This window comes from Coffea arabica, chromosome 2c (genome assembly GCF_036785885.1).
Source record: "Coffea arabica cultivar ET-39 chromosome 2c, Coffea Arabica ET-39 HiFi, whole genome shotgun sequence".
In the NCBI taxonomy this organism is placed as follows: domain Eukaryota; kingdom Viridiplantae; phylum Streptophyta; class Magnoliopsida; order Gentianales; family Rubiaceae; genus Coffea; species Coffea arabica.
Window position 1 is genome coordinate 3,083,837 of NC_092312.1, and position 13,056 is coordinate 3,096,892.

The 13,056-nt window shown below is 38.1% G+C and overlaps 2 protein-coding genes and 1 long non-coding RNA gene across 3 annotated transcripts; 1 reads left to right on the forward strand and 2 right to left on the reverse strand.

Moving 5' to 3' along the window:
* Positions 1 to 442: 442 nt before the first annotated feature.
* On the reverse strand, positions 443 to 1,358 carry LOC140035802 (uncharacterized). Its single transcript, XR_011839726.1, has 2 exons — positions 1,184 to 1,358; positions 443 to 1,083 (listed from the first exon to the last, which is right to left on the reverse strand). It is a non-coding gene; the product is annotated as an uncharacterized lncRNA (long non-coding RNA).
* Positions 1,359 to 4,259: 2,901 nt separating this feature from the next.
* On the forward strand, positions 4,260 to 7,103 carry LOC113725113 (probable aminotransferase ACS12). The gene is made up of 4 exons (XM_027248102.2): positions 4,260 to 5,090; positions 5,206 to 5,343; positions 5,605 to 5,765; positions 6,204 to 7,103. The coding sequence occupies exons 1-4, from the start codon at positions 4,710 to 4,712 to the stop codon at positions 7,057 to 7,059; spliced, it is 1,536 nt and encodes a 511-aa protein (XP_027103903.1). The 5' UTR covers positions 4,260 to 4,709; the 3' UTR covers positions 7,060 to 7,103.
* Positions 7,056 to 8,817, reverse strand: LOC113725114 (uncharacterized). Its single transcript, XM_027248103.2, has 2 exons — positions 7,638 to 8,817; positions 7,056 to 7,399 (listed from the first exon to the last, which is right to left on the reverse strand). Exons 1-2 carry the CDS (start codon positions 8,496 to 8,498, stop codon positions 7,292 to 7,294), a joined length of 969 nt encoding a protein of 322 aa, XP_027103904.1. The 5' UTR covers positions 8,499 to 8,817; the 3' UTR covers positions 7,056 to 7,291.
* Between the last annotated feature and the right edge of the window lie 4,239 nt (positions 8,818 to 13,056).

The window sequence follows — 13,056 nt, forward strand, 5'->3', positions numbered from 1 at the left end:
ATACCATTATAGATACATTTTATATGAATTATTTTTCACGACTTCAACTACACCCCAATATTTTCCTTCATCAGATGAATGATTTGGCCTATTTTCCCTCACTTCTTCCTGATTAAACCATATAACAAGAGAAAATTGGAGTATAAAAAAAATAGAGATAATTTTTCTATGGTTAGGTTATCTAAGTATCTCAAACCCCTCCCTCCCTCCCGGATTATATATGCACATAAACAGTGCCCAAAGTATGCGCTATTTTTTATGGCATTTTTTATTTTTATTTTTTACATAATATAGTTTTAATGATTTTTTTGCCCTTTTTCTTGTCCTTTTCTGCGCAAGAAGTGTGAAAATATTGGAGGTAGTATTGTCATTCTATCTGTTCTAATTGGGACAATGGGTCACATTATTGTCTTGCCAGGGCGGTAAGTGTGATTTCTGAAAATTAGGAAATGCTACGTGTGATTAAGGGAAACCTCAATGGAGGTGTTTGAAATCAACCCAAAAACAAAACATACTTGACAAATGCAATTAGACGTTTCCGGAGAAACTACGAAGCCGGCAAACGCAACAAGAGCAGCTAATCAGACGCCTTCTGCCCTGGCATGTAGCTCAGAGTAAAAACTCAAAGAGTCAATATGCATTCAGGAATGATCTTTGTTCTAGCCATCATTATCATGCGTAGCAATTCCAGGAATAACAACTGTAACAGGATCAAGTCGCCTTTTCTGTTCTACTTCTTTCAGCACAACAAATTTCAGCAAAAGATTCAATGCAAAGGCCCATGAGGCGATAACCCAGACACCTCCTTCCTTCGCCCATAATCCTATCGAGATTGCTATTAGGCGGCACAATTGACAAGAAGGTTAACGAAACGAAACGAAACTAAAAAGCATACCCGAAGGACAAATGCCAAATGGGAATCGGTTGGTTCTTGTCGAGTTCCCATAGGCTAAAGCATTTCCCTGGTTGAGTTGCTTTCCCTGCCAGCCTCTTTCTTTCCTGATCGGACGGTTTTCTCAAATTTCAAAAATATTCACAGGGTTGTTTCATTTTCCATAAGATCAATCATGATCTTGCTATTACCTGCAAATAAAATTGTAGTTTTACTTTTTACCAAAGAGAAAACTCCAAGGTGAAATCAAATAGGGATCCCTTCTCAATTTAAAAATAGGCTGGGACTAACACGAGCAGACCATCCAGTTTGCAATTTGCATTTGAAACTTCCAACCTCGGAACTGCTTTCTAGGAGTAATCGAATTTCAACCGCTCCCACCTTCCAAGCGAGGCTGTTTAAAGTTGATTCAACCGAAACGGCTTTCTACCACTGGGCCGCGCCGGAAGGTTAAGAGTTCAAAACCGCTTCTTACTATTAATAATCTGTTTAGGGTTACTCCTCTGTCTATTTAATAGTATGTCCTGCTTTATGTTTTGATTGGTTCCAAATTATTTGACATGATTTAAAATAAAAACAAATAAAATCTCAACGTTCTTGCTGTACCGTTCATACAATTTTTAAGGAAAAGTATTTAACGAAATAATTTTGGACACATTAAGGTTGTGTTTGGATTGCATTTTTCATGATTTTTCATGGAAAATTACTGTAGCGATTTGATGTATATGAGGGAAAAAAGTAATAGGGAAATGTGATCACGGAAAACAACGTAATTTTTCGACGAAAAGTTGCAATCCAAACAAGGCCTAAGTTTTCTCCCAATAAATCATGCTATAAACTTTCTTTGTTTCTTGATAGTTGTGTCTTCTTAGAAAAATTCAAACTCAACTAACAAAACGTTTAAGTTTAACTGAGAAGTAATAATTGAAAAGAATTACTTTGATAGTTAATGTGTTTTGATCACATTTTACTTTTCTCAAACTATATGCAAAATTAATTATGACATGATATACAAGATGGGAGGAAAGCACAGCTAACCTTGGCATTTTCTTGCTAAATATGACGAGAAGCTAGGCATGCTGTCCAAGTATCCCTCCTCAACTCTGGTCCTTTTGTGATCAACTTTCTTGCAGTGCTCATGTTGCAATTACAAACATCACCAGCTACTCTCGATTCCGTTCTCTCTATTCAATTGTCCCCCTATCCTCATCTAGTTGATGCAGACGTTTAGGAAAGAAAAGAAATAATTTTGGACACATTAAGTATTATAATTTTATTGTTTAACACTTGCATTAATCTTTTCTATAGTGATAGTGTATACATGGCTAATATTGAATGAATAACAATTATGTAAAATTTGAATTTGAACTCCAATTTTTTATATGTGTGTCATAAATCTAATGGTGATATTACATACACTGTCAGTCAGTGTATATAACATTTATTCTTAACATTTTATGAGTAAAGTTGATATTTCGAAAAAAAAAAGTTTACAAAGGTTAAGTGGAACTTTCTTTCCATTTTTAGGATCAAAGTTCTTTGCTATCATTCCATTACCTTCCACTTTCTTTTCTTTTCTTTCCACTTAAAAGTGCGAAAACAATTTGTTCCCCCCCCCCACCCCTCTCTCTCTCTCTCTCTCTCTCTCTCTTATTTTCCATTATTTTCTCTCCAACTCTCAACTCTCGAATTAAACCTTAATATTTTTTGGGTGATACATTTAGTTCTGTCACACGCACATGGTCGACACCAAAATAAAAACTTGAGTTCTTACGCTTAAACTACTTGATAGGCAAAGCTAAATTTAGGGTCAACCCCCAAGGTCATAGCTTTTATCTCAGGTTTGTTTCGTAAGATTTAGTAAAAATGAACTAAAAGAAAACTAGTCAAACACTTCAAATATTTGAATAGGAGATTATTTAGAAAATTTATTTGAGAAAAAAACATTGTAACAATTTTTTTTGAGATGATGATATATGTAAGATAAATGAATAATTGAAAAATATGTTTGTGATGAAAGCAAAAAAACATCTTGAAAAATACAAACAAGTGATTCAATTTTTGCCAATAGGACAATAAATATTACATCTTCTATTTTCCAATAATGCATTTTTTTTTCTATAAATACAATACCTATCTATTTTTTATAATGTGACACATCATAAAAATGTAAACCTATGTTGAAGTAGTATGTTATTACCTAATAAATAGGCATATTCTCCAGAAAATATATAAAAATTGTACATTTTATTGTGAACTAGTTTTTTTTTTTTGACACAATACTACTAGAGTTTTTCTAACAAAGTGACGAGCTTTTCTTTTACAATAAAGTAGAAAAAAAGGACTGTACTTCTTTTTTATTAGTACAATTAGGGTTGTAAATGAGTCAAGTCGAGTTGAGTTTTGGCTTAATCAAGTCGAGTCTTGACTTAATTTTAGTGAACTCGAACTCGAACTCGAACTCAACGAACCGACAATTTAAAGCTCGAGTTCAAGTTCGACTTGATTCGAACGAGCTCGAGTTCGAAAAAAATAAAAAATAATTATTTTATTTTTTAAAAATAAATAAAATAATATTTTTCTTAATAAATAATAAAATATTAAGGATATATATGTAATTTTACTATTAAAATAAGCAAAAATAAGAAATATTTATATACTTAAAATAAAAAATTAAAAAAATATATATATATATATATATTCGAGCTCGCGAGCCGGATCGCGAGCTAACGAACTTAATATCTTGAGTTCGAGTCGAGCTTGACTCGAGCGGCTCGCGAGTGATTCGGTTCGTTTGCAGCCCTAAATGCAATAATTATGATCATTTGATATATTTTTCTACTAAATCTTTTACATGTTGTTCCTAATAAGAGAGTAACACATTTTTTTCCTAACAAATTGATCCCTTTTTTTTAATAAGAAAGTTTTACTTTTTTTTCCCTTTGTTTGATGTAAATGAAATGGGTCGAAACTAAAAATTGAGACTTTTCACTTGTACTCTCTAGCCACTCTCTCCTCCAAAAAAACTGCTAATAAAGTGGCACTTAATCAAGTTTCAAGTCCTTAAAGTCAACATCCCTGAATGATACAAGTTTGAATAAGACGACGACTATGTAGTTTATCATGTTCTTAAATTTAAAGAAGTGCAACCTTTTTATTTTAAATTTTTTAATTGGGAGGGGAAGAACACTTGCACAATACAAGTAAAAGAAAGGATAGAAAGATATTTTTTTAACAAAAAATGGGTACATTTTTTCAAAATTTTTTTTACTTCACACACGTATCAAATTATTACAAAATATTTTTCTATAAAAATTATAGAAAATGGCAATCTAAACAAGATCAAAATATCCATATATTTTGAGCACAGAAGTAGAGTGGGACGGGGCACAAGAGAGGGCAGTTTGTGAATAAAAAACCATCCGGTGACACCCGGCGAAAGATTCCACCAACGGAATCCAATCTTTGCTTCAACCCTTCACCAACCGAAGCAACCCAACACCTCAACCCTCAAATTCCTCGAAGCCTAAAGCCACCTGCTTTTCCCAGTTGGTATAACTTGCACCACCAATTTCCAGTCACAAATTTCTACTGGAAGGATAAAAAAATAAAAAAACCCCGAACTCCTTCAGAATCATCTTCAACAACCACCAAGTACAATTAAACCGGTCGACCCAATACCTGCCCGGAGGCTGACGTGACCCAGACCCGTAAGCTCAATCCGGACCCAGAGAAACCCGAGGACGAGACCACCCAGAAATGCGAAAATCATCAGCATCATCATCACAGCCCAATACTGCATAGGGCAGGGAGAGCTATGAGACTGGTGGTGCCTCTGCAAGGGGTAGTACAAGGCAGGGGTGGCCTAATACTGGGCTCCTTAATCCCATGTGCACTCTACTATTTCCTCCAGTTTTACCTCAAACGACGCCGTTCTCCACCCCCTCCCCCTCCTTCCAGCCCTCGCTCACCGTCCACGTCATCCGTCAACCTGGCCGACTTGCCTCGTTCGTCTTCCCGCTTAAGTTTATCCACGCGGGGGTCCATCGGCCGAGTACACGTGTCAGCTAGGGCCAGTTCCATTGCCAAGCCCAATACTTCGCCCTACTACATTGGACTGGACAGGGTTCGAGGGGATCCATATGACCCGGTGCAGAATCCGGGCGGTATTATTCAGCTGGGATTAGCTGAAAATCGGGTGAGAATATTACGTCGCATTCCCCATCTTCCATGTGTGTGTACGTATTTCAAATTTCTAGTGATAGGATGTTGTGAGATATGGTATTAACTGTCTCGTGTATGTCCTGTTGAAGTTGACATTGGATTTGATTGAGGAATGGCTGTCAAAGCATATGAATGAAGCGGTGTTGCTGGGAGGAGTTGATGGTGGTTTAAGTATTAGTGGAATTGCCCCATACCAGCCGTCTGATGGATTGATGGAGTTGAAAGTGGTAATGAATCCTCCAATGCATGCTACTACAGTGGTTGTACTTTTGTAGAAGAAATTTAATGGTTTAGGCTTTTATTAGTATCATTTGCCAAAGGATAAAGCGTCTCGGTTTGGTTATTCAAAGCTTCTGAAGTAGCAGTTGAATGAAAACACAATCAATTTTATGTTTGAAGCTCAGTTCCTTTGACGGAATTGGGTTCTTGAGTTGTATGTTGTCTGGATGAAAAATTGCTTATGCCTGAATTGGAATCTTGTTTTATAGGTAATGGCAGGTTTCATGACTCAGGTCATGGGAGGAACTGTCTCTTTTAATCCATCACAACTGGTATTAACATGCGGTGCAACTCCTGCAGTTGAGATACTCTCCTTTTGTCTGGCTGACCAAGGGAATGCATTCCTTGTTCCAACACCCTATTACCCTGGGTAATGCGGCAACAACTTTTTTTTTTTGTTTTCTTCTTACGGTTTTAGAATTAAGTGTCAATGTTCATCATGCTATTAGTTGGTGTCTGACAAAAGGGCAGGCGAATTGGGGAATTCTGACTTCGAATCCTGAATAAAACACTCACTATCCTTGCCAAGGGATAGGATCTATCCACTTTGAGAAAGCTGTTTACCAGCTAGTAGTGAGACAAGTCAGCACCGAGTCATTAACTGTAAATTCGGTCTTCAAGCATGGTTAAGCACATATATCCAGTAATGGATCAGATTGTAAGATAGTCATTTTGATGTTTCAGTTATTTGTTTCAAACATTTTCATTCCAGTTAAAAAGATCAACTTTGCATTTCTGAGGGCTTGTGTTTATCTCTATTGTCTTTTTCCTCTTTGGCATGATTTCTAATTAGATTCCCAGTTTGCAGTTTTGATAGGGATATAAAGTTCCGCACAGGTGTGGAGCTCATACCTGTTCACTGTCGCAGCTCAGAAAATTTTGTGCCGAGCATTGCTGCTCTTGATCAGGCATTTAATCAGGCCAAAAAACGAGGTCAAAAAGTTCGTGGGATACTCATTACAAATCCTTCAAACCCGGTAGGAAACCTGCTGTCAAGGGAAATCCTATATAATCTCTTAGATTTTGCCAGAGAGAGGAACATTCACATTATATCAGATGAAATATATGCTGGGTCAGTGTATGGTGATGAGGAGTTTGTAAGCATGGCAGAGATTCTTGACTCAGAAGATTTTGACAAGGATCGGGTTCATATAGTATATGGGGTTTCAAAAGACCTTTCTCTTCCAGGCTTCAGAGTTGGTGCTATATATTCGTTCAACGAATATGTTTTGGCTTCTTCAAAAAAGCTAGCTAGATTTTCCTCAATTTCTGCTCCAACCCAGAGGATTTTAGTTTCTTTACTATCGGATTCTGGGTTCGTGCAGGATTACCTCCAGACTAATAAACAGAGAATTCGCAGATTACATGACTTGTTTGTGCTTGGTCTTGAACAATTAGGAATTGAAAGCACAAAAAGCAGCGCTGGTTTTTATTGTTGGGTAAATATGAGCAGATTAATCAGCCCATACAACGAGAAAGGGGAGCTTGAACTGTGGGAGAAGCTTTTAGATATAGCCAAGATCAATGTAACCCCTGGCTCGGCTTGCCATTGTATTGAACCTGGATGGTTTAGATGCTGTTTTACTACACTAGATGATACGGATGTCGGTGTTGTTGTAGATAGGATACGTAATATTGTTGAAACTTGTAAATCTCCAGCTTAAGAAACTTCTGAGAGTGGTATTAAATGAACGGATTGTTGGAATAACCACACAATAATGATCACACATAATTCAGGACTTGAGCTGGCCACTACCGGTGATCGACACAGAGTGATAGCACCTTTTTAACTTGAAAATCATACAGCTAAATTTGGAGTTTTAATATGCTTATCTAATAGAAGGATTTGAAGTTGCTGATTAATGCAACTGTTCAGATGTCTATTGGACTCGTCTTTTACAACAGTTTTAGTTGTAGCTGCCTTGTCCATCTCCTGTGAAATCTGCCAACAAAGTTGCTTGATCCAAGGATCCAGCGTCCAACTGCATTCTTCTTCATGAAGTCCTGCCATCAATTTATGGTCATGTGGCTAGATTTTCTTATACACAACGATCATGGTTGCAGTTTTCACGTTGTTACCATTATAGCGGATGAAAGACATGCATGGAAGTTGTGTAATCAATCTTTCCTTATTTGGGGAAGATGTGTTAGGTTTCGCGCAAGTTATTTGTGTTACTGCACCAGGAAAACGATCTGAGGCTACCTATATGAAATGCATGTTTGTAGAATGGTGGAAAGTTACCTTAGAGAGATTCTGTGTCTGCATTTGAAAGGCTTTCCTCTGGTAACTTCTTCTTCTGCTCATCATTATTAGCTCTCCCAGTGTGTGTGGTTTTCTCAATGCAGCACTGTAGTTCCTTTCACAGTCAATATCCTCTTTTTGCCTCGTTGTTTGGGTAGGAGAAATTTCCTTTTCTGAGCTGCCAACCTTTTCCAGGATATTAGATTGAGGGGTTAATAAGGGGAAGAGCCATTCCAGAAAAGAAGCGCCTACTAGGTTTGTATTTCCAGTTTCATAGCTGCTGGTACTGCTTCCTGTTTCAGAGGCTGGTGAGGCAGGTCTCTGAAGCTGCCCACTGCTAAGACCTGCAAAGGAGGTTTGTTGAACAGGAACAGCATTTGAAATAGCAACCGTCGGTACAAGGCGGTTGGCCAAGAGAGAAGGCGCTGAACAGAAAGAATCATCTGCTTCAGATTCACATGATGCTGGATACGACTCGAGCATTTCGATCTGATCACCATCTTGGTCATTCATGCCAGTCCAACAATTTTCACTGCCCAGAAAATGTCTGGGAGATAGAGGGAAGCTGCTAATGTTTGGTAGTGGTAGCGCAAGTGGTGAACCTGAAGGCTGCTGCGAGAAGCAGGGAAGCGGTTTTCCGGGCTTTTCTTCCCATTGAAAGGGTACTGAAGCGATGAACTTGACTGGTGGTGCGACGGGCTTCTTAACAGGAGCAGTGGGTTTCCAATCCCTCTTTGGTGTGCCTGGAATTTCTTCCCAAACAAATGGAACAGAAATTGCTTGCTTTATTCTCTTCCTGGTGGTAGCATCGGAGGGTTCATTCTTTTCCATGGCAGTTTCTCGTCTATCTTCCATATCCATGGTTTTTTAAGCGAGTGTTAACCCGCGCAGTGTTATATATGTGATGTGTTCGTTCATATGCTGGAAGGTTAGTGGGTTAGAACGGTCTGCAACTAGCTCCACCTGCCAACCGCACCATTTTGTGGTACAAAAGATTAGGCTCACCGGTTACCTGTTGTCTGATTAAACAAAAATTGTGTGTAAAAAGCGGATTTTGCTTGTCGCGGCCCGTCTTTGGCAGCTTCAAGAATCTATGGGAGATAAACTGCCCACCGATTTGACCAAGTCTTCGCGCCAAAGCATGTGAAAATTGAAAATGGGCTTCTTCGTTTAGATAATTTAGCACGTCGCAGTGGTGTTTTTGCAACTAACCCCTTCACAATTTTGACCGGAAAATGTGCAGCAACATATCCATTCCATATTCAAATTGGAAGTCAGATGTCTAGTCTTCCTACTAATTCTATTAGGGACATGACGTTTACAGCCCTCACAATGAGGTTGACAAAATGTTTAAACTACTACAATTTATAATGCAACTTTGTGTTTGGCTGTTGGTCTAAGGAAGGGGAGAGAAAAGAGGAGGAGGACGAGCATGAAGAATCCCTAACCGCTGTCAGCAATCTTTTATTGCTTTAGATTTTGTGGTGTGTTTCGTAAAGGGATGCTGTTGGAGTTCAAAGAAAGTTAAAAGGTCTCAAAATAATAAGTATGTTGCATGGACTTGCAACCCCAACTCCAGCGGGTGTACTGGCTTCATTTGGATTGGCTTATTTTTTTAAAAATAAGTTTTTCAATTACAATACTACGATCATATATAAATAAAAATAATTTAAAAAGTATCTCATCCATACAATATATCAAATATTTCAAAAAAACATCTAGAGTCTGTTACATTAAAATATTTCAAAAATACCCTTAAAAACTGCTATAGTAAAATATTTAAAACACTCCCAAAAATAGTCTTTCTTTCTGCTCAGAAGAAGAAGCAACTCGAAATTTGTACATCATGTAATGAATTAGTATTTGCAATAAATTCATCTTTAAAAATATTAGATGCTATAAGAAAAGAAAACTATTGTGCGTGGCAGAGTTGAAAGGAAAAAAAAAATTTTCAGAAACACATTTAAATACTTTCTTAAAAATAATATCCATAACGAGACCATTTGTTAAAATATTATTGTTCATGGGTGATAGAATAACTAATTTGTGACTGTGTGTCCAGCGCAAAATCTTAATCTTAAGAGACTTTGTCATTTCGTGACAAACTTTATGTAGTAGTTTCATTGGCTTTGTTTGACCGATGACTGACCAACTAAGGGACCCTATTCCTATTGGGGGAAATTTGGCTGACTTTCCGTCCAAAACTTGAGTTCGATAGGTTGCTCGTACTGGTTCAGACTTTGATTTTTGGACACTTTTTTGGGCCACAAAAATTTGAGTTTGGGGCAAAAACCCCAAATTTAGGCTGGCACGTGAATTTTTTTCAGTGGAGCTGAGCTTGGGATTAGTAATGGTCAACAGGCAAGCCCATCTACTTTGCTACCGGGAGAGGCAGCTCAGAACCTCCAATTTGCCCTTAGTACGAATCCAGTTGTGTTTCGGAGACGGAGTCGCAAACTCTTTTCTGCTCCGCTTTGTATAGTATTGCTTTCCCTGTCTTTATAATATCAATATGTATATCCCATCAGATTCCATGGGAGTAGGTTACAAACTGGGGAGCGTAGAATTGCAGTAAGATGAAGAAGACAGACGAGACGACAAGGGGAGGGGATGCGCTGATAAGTTAAAATGGATTCTAGAGAAAAAAACAAAGTGCAGATGGTGAATGCCTCTTCTACGAGCAGCTACAGGCAGCAGCAGCCTGATCCGCTTCCATGTGCTAAACCGTGCGGAAGTTATGCGAATCCGGCTACTGACAACCTCTGCTCCAGGTGCTACAAAGATTATTTGGAAAAATTAGAACAAGTTAAGTTGACGGTTAAGACTAAGAAGATGAAAGCCTCCTCAAAAGTAGACATTCCTTCCACGAATCCATTCCCCCATGTTTTGCTGAAGCCAACAACAAAACTGCTACCCACGTTTCAACAAAGAATAACCGATGCCATAGCTGTAACAAAAGAGTTGGACTATTGGGGTTCGGTTGCAGGTGCCGAGGAATGTTTTGCAGCGCCCGTCGGTACCCGGAAGAGCATGCATGCAACTTCGACTGTAAGTCCCAAGCTCGCATTGCTTTAGCTGAGGAAAATCCTTTGTGCAAAGCTGACAAGTTGGTCAATAGACTATGATCGAATCAATGGCTGCAAGACCATTCCTTCCTTCCTTCCTTCCTTCTATAGGTGTTTTCATTTAAAAAAAATATATGAGTATCACACTAGCTAGGTCTGTATTTATGCCACCGAATATGCTTGTTTGTTTTGCAATGTTGTATAGAATCCCATTATTATTCGTTTTTGAATTTCTCATTTTCCTCTTTTTTTGGAAGATACAGAAAATTTGAACCATCATCATCACAGATGTAGGATTTGTTATCTTCAAGATTTTGCTTGAAATTTAAAAGCCATAAGACATGTTTATACACTTCAGTTTTCCGTCCAATATTTAGTCATCTGTAGTCTATAGACCAACCACATATTCATATGGCCGATTCATCAATAATTTGTAGTATCTCGCAGGTGTTAATGACACGTAGTTCCATTAGTTGAACATCAAAATTGTTGATGCAGTTCAAGCAATTCACCGAGTCATCCCCTTCGCCCTTGTCCGAAACTAAAAGAGTTCAGACCCAATGTGTCCAATTACTACACAATAAAGGGTTTCCTCTGGGCCGCAATGAATACCGCATCCATGATCCAGCAAATGGCCCGATTCTCCACCCCAGCCCAAAATCCAATTATGGGACCGACCGTGTATCGTTCGTGAGGCTGGGAGGTCCTATTATATTATTGATTGATTTATAGTTAGCACTAGGGGTGTTTCGCGAATCGAGCCGCTCGCGAGCCGATCGTGAGCGGCTCGAATACGAGCTCGACTCGAGCTCGTCAATATCGAGTTCGAGTCGAGCTCGAGCCAATTAAATCGATCTCGAGCTCGAGCTCGAGCTCAAAAACATTAAGCTCGTTGGCTCGCGAGCGGCTCGCGAGCTCAATTATATATTTATTTTTTATTTTTTATTTAATAGTAAAATTACATATATATCCCTAATATTTTATTATTTGTTAAAAAAATTATTATTTTATTCATTTTTAAAAATAAATATTTATTTTTATTTTTTTAAAAATAATAATAATTATTATTATTTTATTTATTTTTTAAGCTCGAACTTGATATTTTGAGCTCGAGCTTCACAAAATTAACTCGAGCTCGGCTCGTTTAGCCAAAGCTCGGCTCGAGCTCGGCTCGTTTGCACCCCTAGTTAGCACTGTCGAAACATGAAGAAGAGGTCTTATTCCTTATTCACCTTTTGAAGGCATAGAATTGACATTATTATTATTCTTTCGAATGGATGTTCCTTTTGATAACGGAGCGCTTAAACTTTACAATGTGAAGTAAGCGAAGTGTTAAAAAGGTAATATTTACGGACAAAAATGCCAGCCAATATTCATCAAATTTCAAACCTAACGTAATGGTCCTAGGATTCTTTAGCTTTATGTCCGGTGAAGGCGAAAGGGTGTTATTCCATTCTTGCAAAAGCTTTGGTTTTTTTTTTTTTTTTTTTACTTTTCCTTTTTTTTTTCACCAGCATGATTAATCCAGTACCATATCAGTTCCTTACTTTCCGTCATTTCAAAGAGGGGATGCGTCAGATTAGCCACGACACGAATCAATTAGTACACACCATTCAAGGGTTAGCTCAAGCGGTCAGTTTCTCCTCTTTAAGGTATGATAGATTTACTTGGACAATCAGGCTTCGAGCCCCCTTTGCTACCGTGTTCGGAGTGAAGCGGGGCCTCCTCTCCAGAATTGGATTGAGATTAGTCGGACCAAACGTCTTGATACCCACTCCGTCAGAAAAAAAAAAAAAAAAAAAGGAATCAATTAGCACACAGGAGAGGAGTGCATTGAAGTGATTGAGTGCGGCAAAGGCAGAAATGGAAATGGAAATGGAAAGAAGGGCCGGCAAAGTGGAAGAAAATTTGGGAAAGGAAAGAGAGTCTGTGGTCGAGAATGATGGTGGCTCCATCGCACTTTGGCCTAATGACACCATGAATCTAGTCGCTTCCGCCACTAAAATGAGAGAGAGACTTGACCAGCTCATAAAGTGAAACCATTATACTGCTATGAAAGAAAATTAAGACACAAAAAAAAAGGAAATTTTAAAAAAAAAAAAAGAAAAGAAAAGGAAAGTACCAGTAGCATCTCCTCTTTTCTTTCATTAAGACCTTGGAAGCACACGCACCGCCATCACTATCCACGGCTTCACTCGGCTTTGGAAATCGCCTTTTTTTTTTTTTTTTATCAATTATTACTATCTACCCTAATCTTACTTTTAAAGTCCAATTGAGACGGTTGAAGAACCGACGGAGATTGAATTACTATTATGCACTCATGTGGATTTAAAAGTCAGGAATGATTTATTTGC

What these genes read in the sequence shown, in the direction of transcription:
- LOC113725113 (XM_027248102.2), top strand. Translation starts at nt 4,710, where the DNA reads ATGAGACTGGTGGTGCCTCTGCAAGGGGTAGTACAAGGCAGGGGTGGC. An exon ending in GATTGATGGAGTTGAAAGTG is followed by an intron (nt 5,344 to 5,604) that starts GTAATGAATCCT and finishes CTTGTTTTATAG; the next exon opens with GTAATGGCAGGTTTCATGAC. An exon ending in CCAACACCCTATTACCCTGG is followed by an intron (nt 5,766 to 6,203) that starts GTAATGCGGCAA and finishes CCCAGTTTGCAG; the next exon opens with TTTTGATAGGGATATAAAGT.
- LOC113725114 (XM_027248103.2), bottom strand. Translation starts at nt 8,498, where the DNA reads ATGGATATGGAAGATAGACGAGAAACTGCCATGGAAAAGAATGAACCC. An exon ending in AGACACAGAATCTCTCTAAG is followed by an intron (nt 7,400 to 7,637) that starts GTAACTTTCCAC and finishes AATTGATGGCAG; the next exon opens with GACTTCATGAAGAAGAATGC.